The 16440-nt window shown below is 37.7% G+C and overlaps 1 protein-coding gene across 1 annotated transcript in view; it reads right to left on the reverse strand.

Moving 5' to 3' along the window:
- The window catches only part of LOC126690382 (putative calcium-transporting ATPase 13, plasma membrane-type), a 28437-nt gene extending 16364 nt beyond the window's left edge, over positions 1–12073 (reverse strand). Inside the window, exon 1 of the mRNA XM_050385484.1 lies at positions 10309–12073. Coding sequence (XP_050241441.1) covers positions 10309–12073 — 1765 coding nt within the window. The remainder of the gene's footprint in view (positions 1–10308) is intronic.
- Between the last annotated feature and the right edge of the window lie 4367 nt (positions 12074–16440).

The raw sequence follows: 16440 nt of genomic DNA on the forward strand, positions 1-16440 counted from the left end.
ACAATCTTGTGCTCCTTCGTGACAAACAACAACCACCACAAGATCGCTCGTCCATGACAAACAACAACCACCACAAGATGAGAGTGAGGGTGATGGTGAGGGTGGGTCGGTGAGTGAGTGAGGGTGAGGGTGACTAGGTGAGACTGTGAGGGGCAGATGAGAGTGAGAGTGAGTGAGGGTGAGGTGAGAGAGGTGGTTAAGTTGAGAGAGAAATGAAAGAATGAAAGAATGGGATATTTTAGGCTTAGGGTTATGATATATATATATATATATAGGTAGGTTTTTTTTTTTTTTAGGTAATTTTACCTTTAGCTAAACGGATTGGGTTTGGGTTTGGGGCAGGTTTTAACAAAACCCAGAACCGACCTGGACTTGCTTCGGATTTTATTTTAAAAACCAAGATTCGACCCTACTGTTTATTGGGTCTGGTCGGGCCGGGTACCTGCGGGTCGGGTTGTTATTGCCATCCTTACTTGACTTCTACATTGAGAGTTAGTAATTCTCAATACTTGCTCGACCAATCGAGATGTGGGATTTTGAATTGAATTTTTAAGTTTCAGCCCATGATGAATTGGCAAATCTAGGGATTCATGCACAGGGTACTTAAAGATATAAATTAAAATATATTCTTTTTATAGAGAACATTAAATAGAGATAATACATGCATATTAAGAGCAGTTATTGTGACCTTGTGCCTCTTGGGTTTGGTACTAAGCTACTTCCAGTTCTCCGTTGGAGCGTGTTACTATGAAGAACTTTGCACCAAGGTTAATGTAATTAAGTTGTTGTTGTGGTGAAGTCAATCATAGATTAAAGATTTGTGCACATTGAAGAAGGTAGCTAAGAAAAGTAGTCCAACTAGATTAGAGTTGCGCTTGTATAGCTCAATAGGTTCTACTATAGGTAGATATTTTGGGATCAAATATATTCCTTGTTCTTGTAACCTCAATTTTTTTTAGTAGATTTTTCAAGGAATGGTAACCTATATATCACTTGTTAGAGTTTTTCCTACCAATGTTTTTCCCATCGTGATCATATCATTGTGCCTCATAATTTACTTTTTAGCTACATAAAATTTAGGTTTGGTGATACAGTTGTTCCCAACAATTTATAATTGGAGCATTGCATAAATTGAATTTAATTAATCAACTTGGGTAATTGGTTTATTTAACCCCCTAAGTTAAATAAACCCAACACATTTTATATCTCAAAAAATTTACACATTCTACTTTTATTTTTATTTTTATTTTATATATAATAAATGTAGGAAAATAATAAATTTCAAAACTTCTTGCCTAGCTCTATGGTCTTACCATTCTTTGTTGAGCACTCATAATTGCACAAATCAAGAAGTAGTGAAATTAGGGGTGAAAATTGGGTGTACATCTCCTAAGTATTATCATTGTTGTCTTTGCCTATGAAGCCAAAGACATGACAGGAAACACTATATTGAAAGGAATAGCAAGCTGCATATCAGAAACAACCACCAATGCCATCCAGGAAGCAATGGTCGGGGCAGCTATCAAGGTTAAGAGTCTTGAGTTTTAATCAAATTTTGTTCCATAGGGTTCCTTTGGTTGGAAATGTGGAAAAGTGAGACGATAAAAAATTGTGGGAGGATGGGAAAAGTAGGAGGATAGCGAATATTTTAATTTTTTCTCCACTTTGTTTGGTTGAGAGTGGAAAAGTGGAGGGATAAAAAAAGTAAGTTTGTATGAATTTACTCATACGCCCTTAGTGATGTTTGGCAGATTGGTCTCACTTAACTCAGAATGGATTAACCTATCACTCTGTTTTTGTGTCCGTTTTGTAATTAGTGATGTTTGTAGCCTAGCTATTTTGGCAACTAGAATGCCAATTCACTGCTGTATGGTTAACCCAGCTTTTTTGTAAACTCTGGGAATGGTATCAATTTTTTTTTTTTTTTTTTTACTGTTGTTGTTACTGTGTTTAATTAAAAAAATTAAGTTAAATTATGTGTAAGCTCATTGGACCAACATTCAACGAGGAACCTACAGTCCTACTTAGTACTTCCTTTCCCCTCTCTCGGCATCTTCAACATCCGCGACCGCCAAGTGAGACGCGTTGACCAAAGCCAAAAGCGTGTCATTGGCAAGCTCCGCCGACATTAACTGAACTCCTTCTTCGAAGCAACCTTGGTGATGCTGGTAGCTCCTCCGTTTGTTCACGATAATGATCATTCAAAAATGGTCATATCTCATTCTCAGCTCAGGTCAGTACATCTTATTAATGTATCTATCTTTCAATTTGTCACAAATTGTTTTTACTAGAGTGTTTCATACTGCTTTAATTTGTTGGGCTTCCTTGCTCAGTGAGGCTGCCCCGACATTCAACGAGGAAACTGCGCGTCTGAGGCCGTGATGGTTAGCGTCTCAAATACTCATTCTATCTCGTTTAACATGCTACTTTATATCGCACTCAACGTCAATGCTTCTATTTTTTACCATTTTAATTAAAATAATATAAAAAGCTCACAACTAACCACAACAACCCACCATCACAGCCACAACCCACCGCTACTGCCAAACCCAAACCTATAGCCAAAGCCAAAATTAACCACCACCCCTACAAAAATCCAAGAAACCCACACCCAAAATGGCAAAATCAGTCATCACCACCAAACCCACAGCCAAACTCACAAAACTCAGCCACAACCAAAATCAATCACCACCACTACCATAGTCAAAATCCAAAAAACCACATCCAAAATTAACCACTACTGTAGGGAATTTAACTAAAATTCCCAACCTGTGAGAAACAAAATAAATAGAGAAAACACACGCCAAATAAAAACAATCACATGCACAAGACAATATTTACGTGGTTTGGCAATTTGCCTACGTCCACGGAGTTGTAGGGATTTCACTATTATCAGGGAAAATACAATAGTGCACAAGAACACTCTCAAGAAACCCAAATCCCAATTACACCCTAGCACTCTCTCACAGAAAAATTAAGAATAGAAACTGACTGCCTCTCTTTTCTCTATTTTCTCTCATGCGACTTGCTCACTAGGTTAATTGGAATTTTTCTTGAATCTCTCTATATATTCTCACGGCTACACTACTACTTAAACATAATATATATATATATATATATCAAAAGTCGGCTGGAGTAAAAAATCCTATTGCAAATAGGATTTGTTCAATAGGTGGACGTGGGCTTGTGGCAATTCAAGCCACACACGGCCCACTTCAACAAATCTCCACCTTGGCTTGAATTGATCAAGCTACACGAGCAAACTCCTTCATCAGCTCCACCTTAGCCCTTAAGGGCTCACAAGCTGCAAACATTAGCCACAATCCTCCATAACACAGTCCCTCATCCCTGCAACTCATCCTCTTGTCCTCAAGCTAGAAGACTAATTGAAGCTGCGCACAGCTTCAACTTCTCAATAGTGACACCCTTAGTCAACATGTCTGCCGAGTTCTTAGATCCACAAATCTTCTCAAGCATTACCAGCTTATCTTCAACAAGGTAATGGATAAAGTGGTATTTTGTCTGTATGTGCTTTGACTTTGAATGAAAAGCCGAATTCTTGGCAAGAAAGATTGCACTCTGACTGTCACTGTGTAGAATGCCCATCTCCTGCTTCTTACCCAATTCATCTAAGAAACCATGTAGCCAAATCATCTCCTTTCCAGCTTCAGTTGCTGCAACATACTCAGCTTCTATACTAGACAAAGTAACAATCTTCTGTAGATTTGAAGCCCATGATATAGCTGTACCACCCAGAGTAAAAACAAACCTAGTAGTACTCTTTCTACTATCAATATCACCAGCAAAATCAGCATCTACATAACCCTGCAGTTTCAAACTTGCACCTGTGAAGCAAAGACATGTATCTGATGAACTCTTCAGATATCTCAGAATCCACTTGACTGCCTCCCAATGCTGCTTTCCAGGCCTACTCATGAATCTGCTCACAACTCCCACTGCATGTGCAATGTCTGGCCTTGTACACACCATAGCATACATCAAGCTGCTAATAGCTGAGGCATAGGGCACCTTGCTCATGTGGTCCCTTTCTTCTTCTGTCTTCGGTGATTGTTCCTTGCTTAGTTTGAAATGACTACCCAAGGGTGTGCTCACTGGTTTAGCTTCATTCATGTTGAACCTGCTGAGAACTTTCTTCACATACTCTGACTGTGAAAGCTTCAATGTACCATTAGCCTTGTCTCTAATGATTCTCATACCAAGGATTTGCTTTGCAGCTCCCAAATCCTTCATTGCAAACTGTTTGGACAATTGCTTCTTCAGATTATTAATCTCTTCAATGCTAGACCCTGCAATAAGCATATCATCCACATACAACAATAATATGATGTAAAAATTGTCAAAAAACTTAACATAGCAACAGTGATCAGCTTCACATCTCTTGAACCCAATTCTGTGCATAAAACTGTCAAATTTCTTGTACCATTGTCTAAGAGCTTGTTTTAGGCCATACAAGCTCTTTTTCAGTTTGCAGACTAGATTCTCTTGTCCTTGAGCAATGAACCCTTCTAGCTGAATCATGTAAAGGTCTTCCTCCAAGTCACCATGAAGGAATGCTGTCTTCACATCTAACTGCTCAAGATGTAAGTTTTCTGCAGCCACCATTCCCAGTACTAGTCTGATTGTTGACATCTTCACAACTGGAGAAAATATCTCTGTGTAGTCAATGCCTTCCTTCTGCTGGAACCCTTTAACAACTAATCTGGCCTTGTAACGTTTGCTACCATCATGCTCATTCTTTATTCTGTATACCCACTTGTTGTGCAAAGCCTTCTTTCTTACTGGCAATTCAGTCAGTTCCCATGTCTGATTCCCCAACAAGGAATCCATCTCATCCTTCATGGCTAACTCCCACTTGCTTGAATTCTCATCTTGCAAGGCTTCTTCATAACACTCTGGCTCACCACCATCAGTCAACAGGAGATAATTTAGAGTAGGTGAATAACGCTGTGGAGGTCTAATGTTTCTGGAAGATCTGCGGACTTCAGCTACAGGTGTACTCAGATCTACTTGTGAATTTACATTCTCCTTATCTTCTTCACCCCTTTTCTGGACAGTACCTTTAGTCAATTCATCTAAGTTGACAAACTCAAATTTCTTTTGATCTATCCCTGTAATATCTGACACTACAGTTGACCTGTCCTTGTACATAACCTGTTCATTAAATATCACATTTCTACTTCTAATGATTTTCCTGTTTTGTTCATCCCAAAACCTATAGCCAAATTTCTCATCACCATAGCCAATTAAAAAACATATTTTAGACTTTGCATTAAGTTTACTACGAGCATCAGAATCAATATGAACATAAGAAACACAACCAAAAACTTTTAAGTGTGAAAACTTTACCTCTTTACCGCTCCAAACCTCCTCAGGAAGTCTGAACTCCATGGGAACTAAAGGTCCTCGGTTTATCAGGTAAGCTGCAGTGCTAATAGCATCAGCCCAAAAAGTTTTTGGTAGTCCAGCATGCAACCTCATACTCTTAGCACGCTCATTGAGAGTTCTGTTCATGCACTCAGCCACACCATTCTGTTGTGGTGTCCCAGGAATGGTCTTCTCCATCCTAATTCCCTGTGCAGCACAATACTCACTGAACCCTTCATCTATGTACTCTCCTCCATTATCTAACCTCAAACATTTTACTTTCAAACCTATTTCTGTCTCAACCATGGCCTTCCACTTCTTAAAGGTTTCAAATACATCTGATTTATTTTTCAGAAAATAAACCCATACCTTTCTACTTGAGTCATCAATGAAAGTGATGTAGTACCTTGAACCTCCAAGGGATGCAACTGGAGAAGGCCCTTACAAATCAGTGTGTACTAACTCCAATTTTTCAGCCTTCGGTGTCCTGCCAGTTTTCAAGAAGCTCACCTTTTTCTGCTTTCCTAAGATGCAACTTTCACACATGTCAAAATCAATGGACTTCAATTCTGGTAATTTTCCTTTTGACAGCAGCATCTTCATCCCTTTCTCACTCATGTGACCAAGTCTTCGGTGCCATAGGCTTGTATCAGTACTTACATCAGCAACTGCAATTGTGTCTCTTGGACTTGAGGTCATGTACAGAGTACCAGTTTTCTTTCCACGAGCCAATACCCTAGCTCCCTTTGTAACCTTCCAAGTACCACCAGCAAATAGTATTGCATGTCCTTCATCATCAAGTTGTCCAACAGAAATCAGATTTCTCCTCAGGTTAGGAATATGTCGAATCTTCTCCAATAACCAAACAAACCCATTGGGCAACAATATTCGAACATCTCCCATACCCACAACATCCAAGGCTGAACCATCAGCCAAATACACCTTACCAAAATCACCTGCAACATAATTCTGTATGATTTCTCGGTGTGGAGTGGTATGAAACGAAGCTCCTGAATCCAAAACCCAATCATCAAGTGGACTGTCTACTGCAAGAAGTAATGCATCATGTACCTCTTCTGTTACAGCATTAGCAGAATCATCTTCATTCTTCTTCTTAGGACTTTTGCATTGATTCCTAAAGTGACCTGTTTTCCCACAATTCCAGCATTGTACTTGTTGGCCTGATCTAGATTTACTTCTGTTCCGATTAGAATTTCTAGATTTTGATCTGCCCCGATTTGAATTTCTGTTATTACCTCTGCCTCTTGTCTCAAGGTTTAGGGCAGAACCAGATCCTGAGGATTCACCTGCATCTCTTCTGCGAATCTCCTCAGCCAGAATTAAATCTCGTATATCATTGTACTTGAGTTTTTCCTTTCCTGTAGAATTGCTTACTGCCATCCTCATTGCCTCCCAACTGTTTGGCAAAGAAGCCAAGACGATTAGAGCACGAATCTCATCATCAAAATCAATTTCTACAGACGACAATTGATTTGTGATAGTATTGAATTCATTCAGATGTTGTGCTACTGATGCATTCTCTGCCATCTTCAGATTGAACAGTTTCTTCATCAAGTGCACCTTATTGTTTGCTGACGGCTTTTCATACATACTAGACAAAGCCTTCATCAGATCTGCTGTGGTCTTCTCTTTTACAACATTGTGTGCAACAGACCTAGACAGAGTTAACCTGATAACTCGTAGTACCTGTCTGTCAAGAAGAGCCCATTCCTCAGCCTTCATAGCCTCAGGTTTTGTCCCCAAAAGAGGCAGATGCAATTTCCTCCCATAGAGATAATCTTCAATCTGCATTCTCCAATACGCGAAGTCTGTGCCATCAAACTTTTCTATTCCAGACGACTTTCCTGCTTCCTCTGCCATTGCTCCCACTCAAACCTAACCCTAGGCTCTGATACCAATTGTAGGGAATTTAACTAAAATTCCCAACCTGTGAGAAACAAAATAAATAGAGAAAACACACGCCAAATAAAAACAATCACACGCACAAGACAATATTTACATAGTTCGGCAATTTGCCTACGTCCACGGAGTTGCAGGGATTTCACTATTATCAGGGAAAATACAATAGTGCACAAGAACACTCTCAAGAAACCCAAATCCCAATTACACCCTAGCACTCTCTCACAGAAAAATTAAGAATAGAAACTGACTGCCTCTCTTTTCTCTATTTTCTCTCATGCGGCTTGCTCACTAGGTTAATTGGAATTTTTCTTGAATCTCTCTATATATTCTCACGGCTACACTACTACTTAAACATAATATATATATATATATATATATCAAAAGTCGGCTGGAGTAAAAAATCCTATTGCAAATAGGATTTGTTCAATAGGTGGACGTGGGCTTGTGGCAATTCAAGCCACACACGGCCCACTTCAACAACTACCACCAAACCCACAGAGATGAAGAAATAGAGGAGAGAGAAAAAAAAAAAAGGAAGAACGGGCGGTCAAAAAAGAAAAAAGAGAAAGAGAGAAGAAAGGGAAGGTGAAGAAAGAAAAATGAAAAATGAAAAGAGAGAGAGAGGAGCTCAAGAGACATACCAATACCTGAGAAAGAGAGAAAAAAGAGAAAAAGTGGAACGTAAGGGAGAAATATTTTTTTAACTGATAGTAGAATAAAAAAGTGCGGAGTATTATTCATTATCGCACATGAGCTATAGATGACGCTTTACTGTGCTTCAATGGCTAAAAAAACGATTTTACCTATTTTACAAATCGTTTATTATCATTTAACATTAGTTATTTTATTTTAGCATTTAACACATTAAAATAATATAAATAATATAATAAAATAATATATTTATTATAAATAAACAATAACTACTGCTACTATCACAGCCACATAAAATATATTATGTTGCTTTACCATTTGAGTTACAATGCACAGTTATAGATGGCTGTGCAGTGTAGTTTATGAGTTAAATTTTTTAACCATACCATTACTAATGTAGCACAATTTTTGTATATTGTGGTGTTAAAAATAGTATTCTAGCAATTTCACACCACCAATGTACGACGATAGATTCAAACAATTTTTCATTAATTAATTAGATTGGTATTTATTTACTTTAATTTTCCCCTCGACTTCATCGTATGAAATGAAGTGAAACCGTATCTTGCTTCAACCAACTAATGGTAACCCAGATTGTGTTTAGATGCATGGATAGCACATATAGCTTCACTTGTTGGAAGACTTTCCCAATATATAGCTCTTGTAGTGTTGCTGTGTTGATGTGTGGCCACTAACACTAGCTTTGTGCAAATAAAGAAGATAATAACAAGTTCCGTATGATTTTAAATTTAACTTACGTTAGAGCAGTCCCAAAAAAAACATGACTGAAACTGTACCTAGATTTGAAAAGAACAAATCAATAAAAAAATTTTCTTAAAAAATACATCATATACTAACAAATGAAATATCTAGGGACATGAATTTTTTTTTTTTTTTTTCTCTAAAAGAAAGCTATACAAAATTGGTAGAGTCCTTGTCTCCTTTTTATTTTGAGAAATGTTATGTTCATAACATTTTTACAATACTTTCACAATAAATTTTAAGCGACAGATTGTTATTAGTAGGCTAAAAAAGTAATTTTAATGATGAATTTAAATTATAATTAATAATAACTATCTATGATTTGTTGTAAAAATATTGTGAATGTAGCAATAACACGTCTCTTTCATTATAGGTAGCTAACGGGTATCCACTTGACGATCAAACCGATTGGCCAAGAAATTATTGCAAATCCAACGCATGTTCCCCATTGCCCCCAGTTTAACCTCTCTGAACCTGTAAACTTTTTCAAAAGTTCTACCATGACCACTTGAAGGACTATGGTTATGCCAATGATTTCCATAAAGAACTTGTTCCTAAGTATCCCTTCAAAAACATTCTTCTTCTTGAGCTTTCTTGCATTGAATTCATTGAAGACCTAACAAAGGACAAAAGTAGTGAAGATCAAGGTGTCATTTACCTTTTCAGTCACACTAAAAATTGATTCACCTTTGAATTGTAAGATCAGAAGGACTACAATCTGATATAAAGCTTGGGCTAAAAGGTTTCTCCACATAATGTTGGTAATAAGTGGCCTAGCTTGATTTACTGGTGGCTTCTTCATTAGTTCCTTGGTGGGTTGCTCTGTTGCTAGAGCTAAAGCACCCAGGGTATGCGTAATTAGGTTCACCCATAATAACTGGACTCCTGTCAACGGGCCTTTACTAACATAAATGACTGCCACCAAGTTGACAATAATAGCAGCAACATTCACAGTGAGTTGAAATTGAATGAACTTTTGAATGTTTTTGTAAACACATCTTCCCCACCTTAAAATTTTGGCCACTGAAGCAAAGTCATCATCCAAAATGACAATATCTGAGCTCTCCTTTGTCACCTCGGTGCCTTGAATTCCCATAGAAAGTCCTACATCAGCTTCTTTCAGTGTTGGGGAATCATTTGTGTAATGCCCAGTGACTGCAACCACATGACCCTTTTGTTTCAAACATTTTACCATTAGTAGTTTGTTGAAAGTTGAGGATCTTGCCAACACACAAATTTTATCAACTTTCTCCATTCTTTCCTCTGATCTGTATTTTCTGAATTCAATGCCTTCTACCACTGCTCCACTCATGTCTTGATCAAACCTCAATATTCCACATTCAGTGGCAATAGCTTTGGCTTTGAAAACATTGTCTCCAGTGATCATTTTGATGTTCACACCTGCATTTTGGCAATCTTCCACAGCCTTCTTTACCCCTGGACGACATGGGTCCTTAATACCCACCAGTCCTAATAGGGTCAGACTATCTTCTTTTATCTTCTTTTGCTCCATATCAAGTTCTTGATCTTCTTCTGAAATTTGCTTATGTGCAAAAGCAATGCACCGGAGGCTGCTGGCTGCCATACCTTGAATTCTTTGTTCGAATTTCAACTTTTCACTATCATCTAGATCTTTCATAATTCCAGAAGCATCATAGTAACTTGAACACATTTTCAATATCATTCCTGCATCTCCTTTCCAGTGTACGTGGATTGTATCGTCTATCTTTCTCCTTGTTATGACTCCGCTTCGTTTCTTCTGAGAATTGAATGCTTCAACGTAAAGAATCTTACAGCTTTGCTTCAATTGTTCCATTTTCATGTTTAGCTCCAGAACAGCCCATGAAAGAATTGCTTGTTCAGTGGGACTACCTGAGAACTCAATTTCAGAGCCTGAAGTAGGCCAGTAAACACTACCGGTTGTGTTTAGAGCAACTCCTTCTTGTAGCAATTCAAGAATATATGGAGCGATTGATGTGTAAGTAGTTGGTGCTTTGCCTAGCCAGAACTTGGTCACCTTCATTTTATTCCGCGTGAGAGTGCCTGTTTTGTCTGTACAAATGGTGGTGATAGAGCCTATGGTCTCACACGCAGACAACTTCCGCACCATTGCCTGGTCAGCCATCATTTTTTTCGTGGAATAAATCTGTGTAAGCTTGACAGCCATAGGAAACCCTTTTGGAGTTACAACCTCAACTATAGTAATAGCAGCCGCCAAAATACCTACCACAGCATTTAGTATGTCATAAACCTTGGTGGTGCTGCCATTAAACACTTTATTTCCATTCTCATCTTTTATATTCCCCGTGAAGTATCGATAGAACAAGATTATGAGAACGTGGAAAGCAACCAGCAAACCAAGCTTTCCTATTGACGAAGTTAGCTCTTTAAGCCGAGTTTGTAAAGTTGTCTGGCGATTGGTATTACGGCTGCTGATTGAACTCATCATCTCGCCCCATTTAGTGTTCATTCCAACTGAAGTGACAAGCATTCGAGCATTGCCATCAATCACCTTTGTTCCAGAAAGCAAAAATGGATGGCTGCAATTTACTTCTACTCGATCACTTTCCCCTGTCATGCTCGATTCATCCACTTGTAATGAGTGTCCATCTAAGAATAGCCCATCTGCTGGAACTTGATCTCCAATCTTTAAGAAAATGACATCTCCAACGACAATTTCAAATATTGAAATTTGTTGACGCCGCCCAGCTCTCACAGCGTCAATTTGGATTTTGTTGCTGACCTCAGTTAACTTGTCAAATTGTCTGTTTTGCCTAAAATGAAATGTGGCAGAAACAACAATGACAAGAAATAGAGCAACAAATATGCTACCACCGTCATACCATCCTTGTTTTATTCCATTCTCTTTGATGCCGAATGCAAGAGAAGATGCAGCACTGCCTAAGTTGATGAGAATGCTATGATCCTTGAATTCTTCCACTACAAAATAATGAAAGAAGCTCTTTGTAGGTGGTGTTTTATACTTGTTTGAGCCGAAAGCCTCATGTCGGCGAGCAATGTCTTCAACATCACCTTGAATCCCATATTCAACATTGGTTTCAAGAGTGGATGCTACTTTAGAAACCCCTCCAATGTTTTGGAGGCTTTCAATTTTTTTCTCTTCCACAAGCTTAGTGAGTGTTGCTTGATCAACGTTGGACTTGATGTCCGGTTTGAGATCCACATCCACGAAAGATGCGTCTTTCTTATCGGGTAGAGAATCTTTGAAAACAGATAGTAGGGCTCTAGAGCAATATATGTAAACAAAGGCGGAGTGCCATCTCTTGTTGGGTACGCTAAGCTGGGAGGAGTGTGGTGCTCCAACGCTTTCCAAGTTTTGTAGGATAATCATAGTCAACATAAATAATTAGCAAAGCACAAAATATAGGAGTAAAGAAGTAAAAAAGAAAAAGGATGATCTTTAAGATTAAGAAAGCAAGGAGTTTTCTTTTATGAGTAATCCTAATCCTAATCCTATCAAAAATAAGTAGAAACAAATTAATGGAGCAAAGGGGAATGGAGATAATGTCGAAATGGATAAAAATTGATCGAGTTGGAATGGGACATCTTAGTTTGGAAGGATGGTATTTATAGGTAGGTGCATGGAGCTTCGTACGTAAGTTCATATTTTCCGTCTTCGAGAGATTTCCAAAAGGATATCATATTCATATTCATATTAATTTTCATATGTTGTGTGTCCGTCCTAACTGCTTTCATCTCACACTTTCACATACATTGGATGGATGTCGGTAGTCGGAACGTATAACTTATAACTGCCCCAAAAACGCGTCTACTACTGCTAGCTGTTGCAATACACTAGTGTGTATGTATGTAGAACTTTTGGCTTTCTGCTGTCAACAGCCTGGAAAGCAAACTGAATTTTTTACGGAGTAGTTCTGGTGCCACAACAATGTGCACAACTTTGTGCACAACTCGGCCACGTGGCGAGTTGTGGTTGGTGGAGGGGTGATGGTGGGTCACCCCTCCACCAACCACAACTCGCCACGTGGCAGAGTTGTGCACAAAGTTGTGCACATTGTTGTGGCATTAGAATTTTCCTTTTTTACGGGACAGGCTCCTCTCCAGTTTTAATATCTCCTGTTGTCTCCCGTTTTTATACAGATGACTGACACTTGGCAAGTAAAAGATCGAAGGGCTAAAAAGACCATCTCTTTCTTCCTCTAGCCTCCGTTTCCAGTTTCCACAAAAATTTTAGATTTTCTTTCCATTTGTCTTTTTTTTTCCTCTCTCCAACATCATTACAACCACCTGATCAACAAAGGCATCAAGACCACAGCTTTCCGGAGAAGAATGGAAAAAAGGAAGATCTGATCTTGAGAAAAAAATCAAGAAAATGCTTTCCTTCAAATCTTTTCACTAGAGACTATTCTATGTTTGGTTGGTTTTCTTCAAGTCATTTTCTTGTGTGCCCAGTGATTTCTTAGCAAAAGAGGGGCTGTACAAGACAACATATATATATGTATTAAAAAGTTGCAGAACCCAAATTTTGATAAAACCCATCTACTGCCATTAAAATGATAAGCACCCAAAACCAAATCTTTTCCGTCATGAGAATCAAAGCAACATCAAAATCCTTGAAATCCTTGAAGACCCATCATGAATGAGACTTGTCCAAACCACACTCTCATCTCCATTAGAACCAAAATCCCTTGAAACCCAGCCCATCCACAAAAACAAAAGCAAAAAGTAATGACAGATCTGAAGAGATAGGGTCTGTAATTTTGTAGAGAAAAAGGGAATTGAGAGAAAGGCTCAAGCAATAGTTTTAATGATAGAGAGAGAAGGGCGAGGGACAACAAAGTGAAGAATGAGATGTGAGAGAGACAAATGGATAGAAAATCTAAAATTGCCATGGAAAGAGATGTTGGAGGAAGAAAGAGAAGTGAGTTCTTTTAGCCCTTGGATCTTTTATTTGCCAAGTGTCAGTCATCCGTGTAAAAACAGGAGACAATAGGAGATATTAAAACTGGAGAGGAGCCTGTCCCATTTTTTACAACAGGTCAACGCAGCGGGAATCAAGGAAGCTCCCGTTGCATCTTAGGTTCCTACTTTCGTCGCATATATGTTCCACGCTGCTTGGATTTGGAAACACCATACGTTCAGTGTCTATTTCAAAAAGTTTATTTAGTTGGAAAATTTTTGTTAAAAGTGTATTAAAATATATTTATATTTTAAAAAAATGATTAAAAAAAAATTGAGATTTTAAAAAGTTACACATAAAAATTAAAAGTTAAAAGTTAAAAATTGAAACTAATGCCAAATAGGTTCTTAGTACTAAAAACAGATTGATGTTTTAACACAATTAGTTAATAAATAAAAAGTCAATTTCATGTTGACTTGCTTAATTCTTAATCAACACCAACTTATTTGATTAATATAAATAAATTTCATTTTTTCTCAAATAAATTTTAATTCTAAATATAATCAAATATTATGTTTGGGTGTGTGTTTGTTTCCAAAAAAGAAGAAGAAGAAGAAGAGGGAATTACACTTCTTTTTCACCCTAAACTATACCATATTTTACACTTAATTTGCCTCATGAACTATCAAAATGCAAGATCGACTCCCCAAATTGAAAACTTTGTAACACTTAACCACTAGTTTTTTTTTTTTTGGCTATTAAGTCTAACAAAATTTAGCATTAAAAGACCAATTTACCCCTCTACCATTTGTTTTGGAGAGAGAGGTAAATTGATATTTCAATGCTTAATTCTATCATACTTAATATTTAAAAACATGATAGGGGGTAAATTGAAACAAATTTACAACTTTGGGAATCAATCATGCATTTCGATAGTTCATGGGGCAAAGTATAAAATGATGTATAGTTTAGATTTTAGAGTGAAAAAGTGTAATTTTCACACCCAAAGAAAAAAGAAAAAAAGAAGAAGAAGAAGAGAGAGATCTTTGTAGTGGAGTGGAACACTGGTTTTAGGACCAAATTCTATGCCCTTCTCACCAGTAAAGATCAATTGTGACACAGTGAACCAATCAAATTGAAACAAAGTAATGAAAACCAATCATTGTACCAAAATGAGAGAAAGCCTAAACATATTGGTCCGTTTGGATTAAGGGGGAGTGGAGTAGAGTAGTATTGGCCCAAAATTAGCATATTTTTAGTCAACTCTACTCTACTCCCCTCCACTCCCCCTCCCCCTCCCTCCTCTCTATTTTTAGCCAACTCAACTCTACTCTACTCTCATTCCTTCCCCTCTCAATTTAAACGGCCTTAAAGGAAAATGGGAGAGAAAGCATGAGTTACACGTACGTACCTAGATGTAAGAACCGTGGGTATAACAATAATAATAAAATAAAATAAAATAAAATTGAAATGGAATCAAGGCATCACAATGAAGTTAATATCTGCTCTACTAATGACCTTGTTAAAAAATCTCAAACTGTTGAGGAGACCACCTAATCAAGTCCCTAATCTTGCCATGATTGATATAGCATGGAACTGTAGAGAGGCTAATTGGTTCTTGACAGTTAGAGCACTGTCAGCAATAATGAATAAGTATAACCTAAGAAATAATACCAACGGAGGAAGAAGGTTACATGAAAAATATTGTGTACGTACAAAGAGGTGAAATATTGTGATCAGCATGTTAATATTCTATAATATATATATATATATATATATCATATTTTAGTTTTTTTTTTTTCCCTTGAAATAGTGCGCATGCCATGTGTATCAATTGCTATATGATATTTATCACTTCATTTTTCTCCTTTAATTTCTAATTTAAAACATTTTTTATTTGTGAAAATAGAGAGAAGAGAAGTCACAATTGTTTATAGCCACCACTTTTTCTTTCTTCCTTTTATGTTGCATGATCAGGCGAGTAGAATGTTTTAATCACTTTGTTAAGTGAACTTTGAAGAGAGTATATTCAAGGGGAGGGATTTGTTGATTCTTAATTCTTCGTAATATGGTTGACACTCAAACTATGTTGGAAAAGTATTTTACTTTTTGATGATGCCGAAAATATCACCAGTAAGCCACACGGTCTTCGCGCGCTCGAAACAACACCTGCACAGCAAAAAGAAAAGACCTAGCAGAGAGCACCAGTGTGGTACTGGCCAAATACCCTCCGAAGGTCAAGTCAGAACTATTTTCACAACTCTAGAGTGCTAGAGCGGGTAAATTATGCGTACCTTAGTTTGTGAGGGTGTTTGGGTTTTTATAGTAGTAGGGGTTGACCCATTTTCCTTGGAGTAGAAATCTTTTCCTTATAGGAGTCTTCTTGGGCGTATTTTGCGGGATCCTTTCTATATAGGAATCCCTCTTAGGTTTCTCAAAACGTGGAGGGCAAGTCATTTCCTTACACACGTAAACGTGATTGGCAAGCAATCTTTGACTAATGCCGTCAGCTTACATTATGCCTTTAGTCTTAATCCCGTCAGTTTCAGGATCCCTTCAGCTTTATGATCCCATCAGCCTTAAGGTGTGCCTTGCCGGTGCTTCTCCCTACGAATCTCTTCCGTCGACAGTCATCAAATGAGGGCTGACGACTTAGTCGTTTCCTGTCACCTATAAACCGTCGGTTTATCTTTTTGTGATTAATCTCTTTTTTTATCCTCATCAGTTGCCCCCTACTCCATATCTCCGTCACTTTATATACTGACGGGTTATAGAGTTAACGTTTTTGTTGACTGATTATTGTTATATTCTTTAAGGGAGTGGGAAAATTATTTACT

Source organism: Quercus robur, chromosome 6 (assembly GCF_932294415.1).
Source record: "Quercus robur chromosome 6, dhQueRobu3.1, whole genome shotgun sequence".
Lineage (NCBI taxonomy): Eukaryota > Viridiplantae > Streptophyta > Magnoliopsida > Fagales > Fagaceae > Quercus > Quercus robur.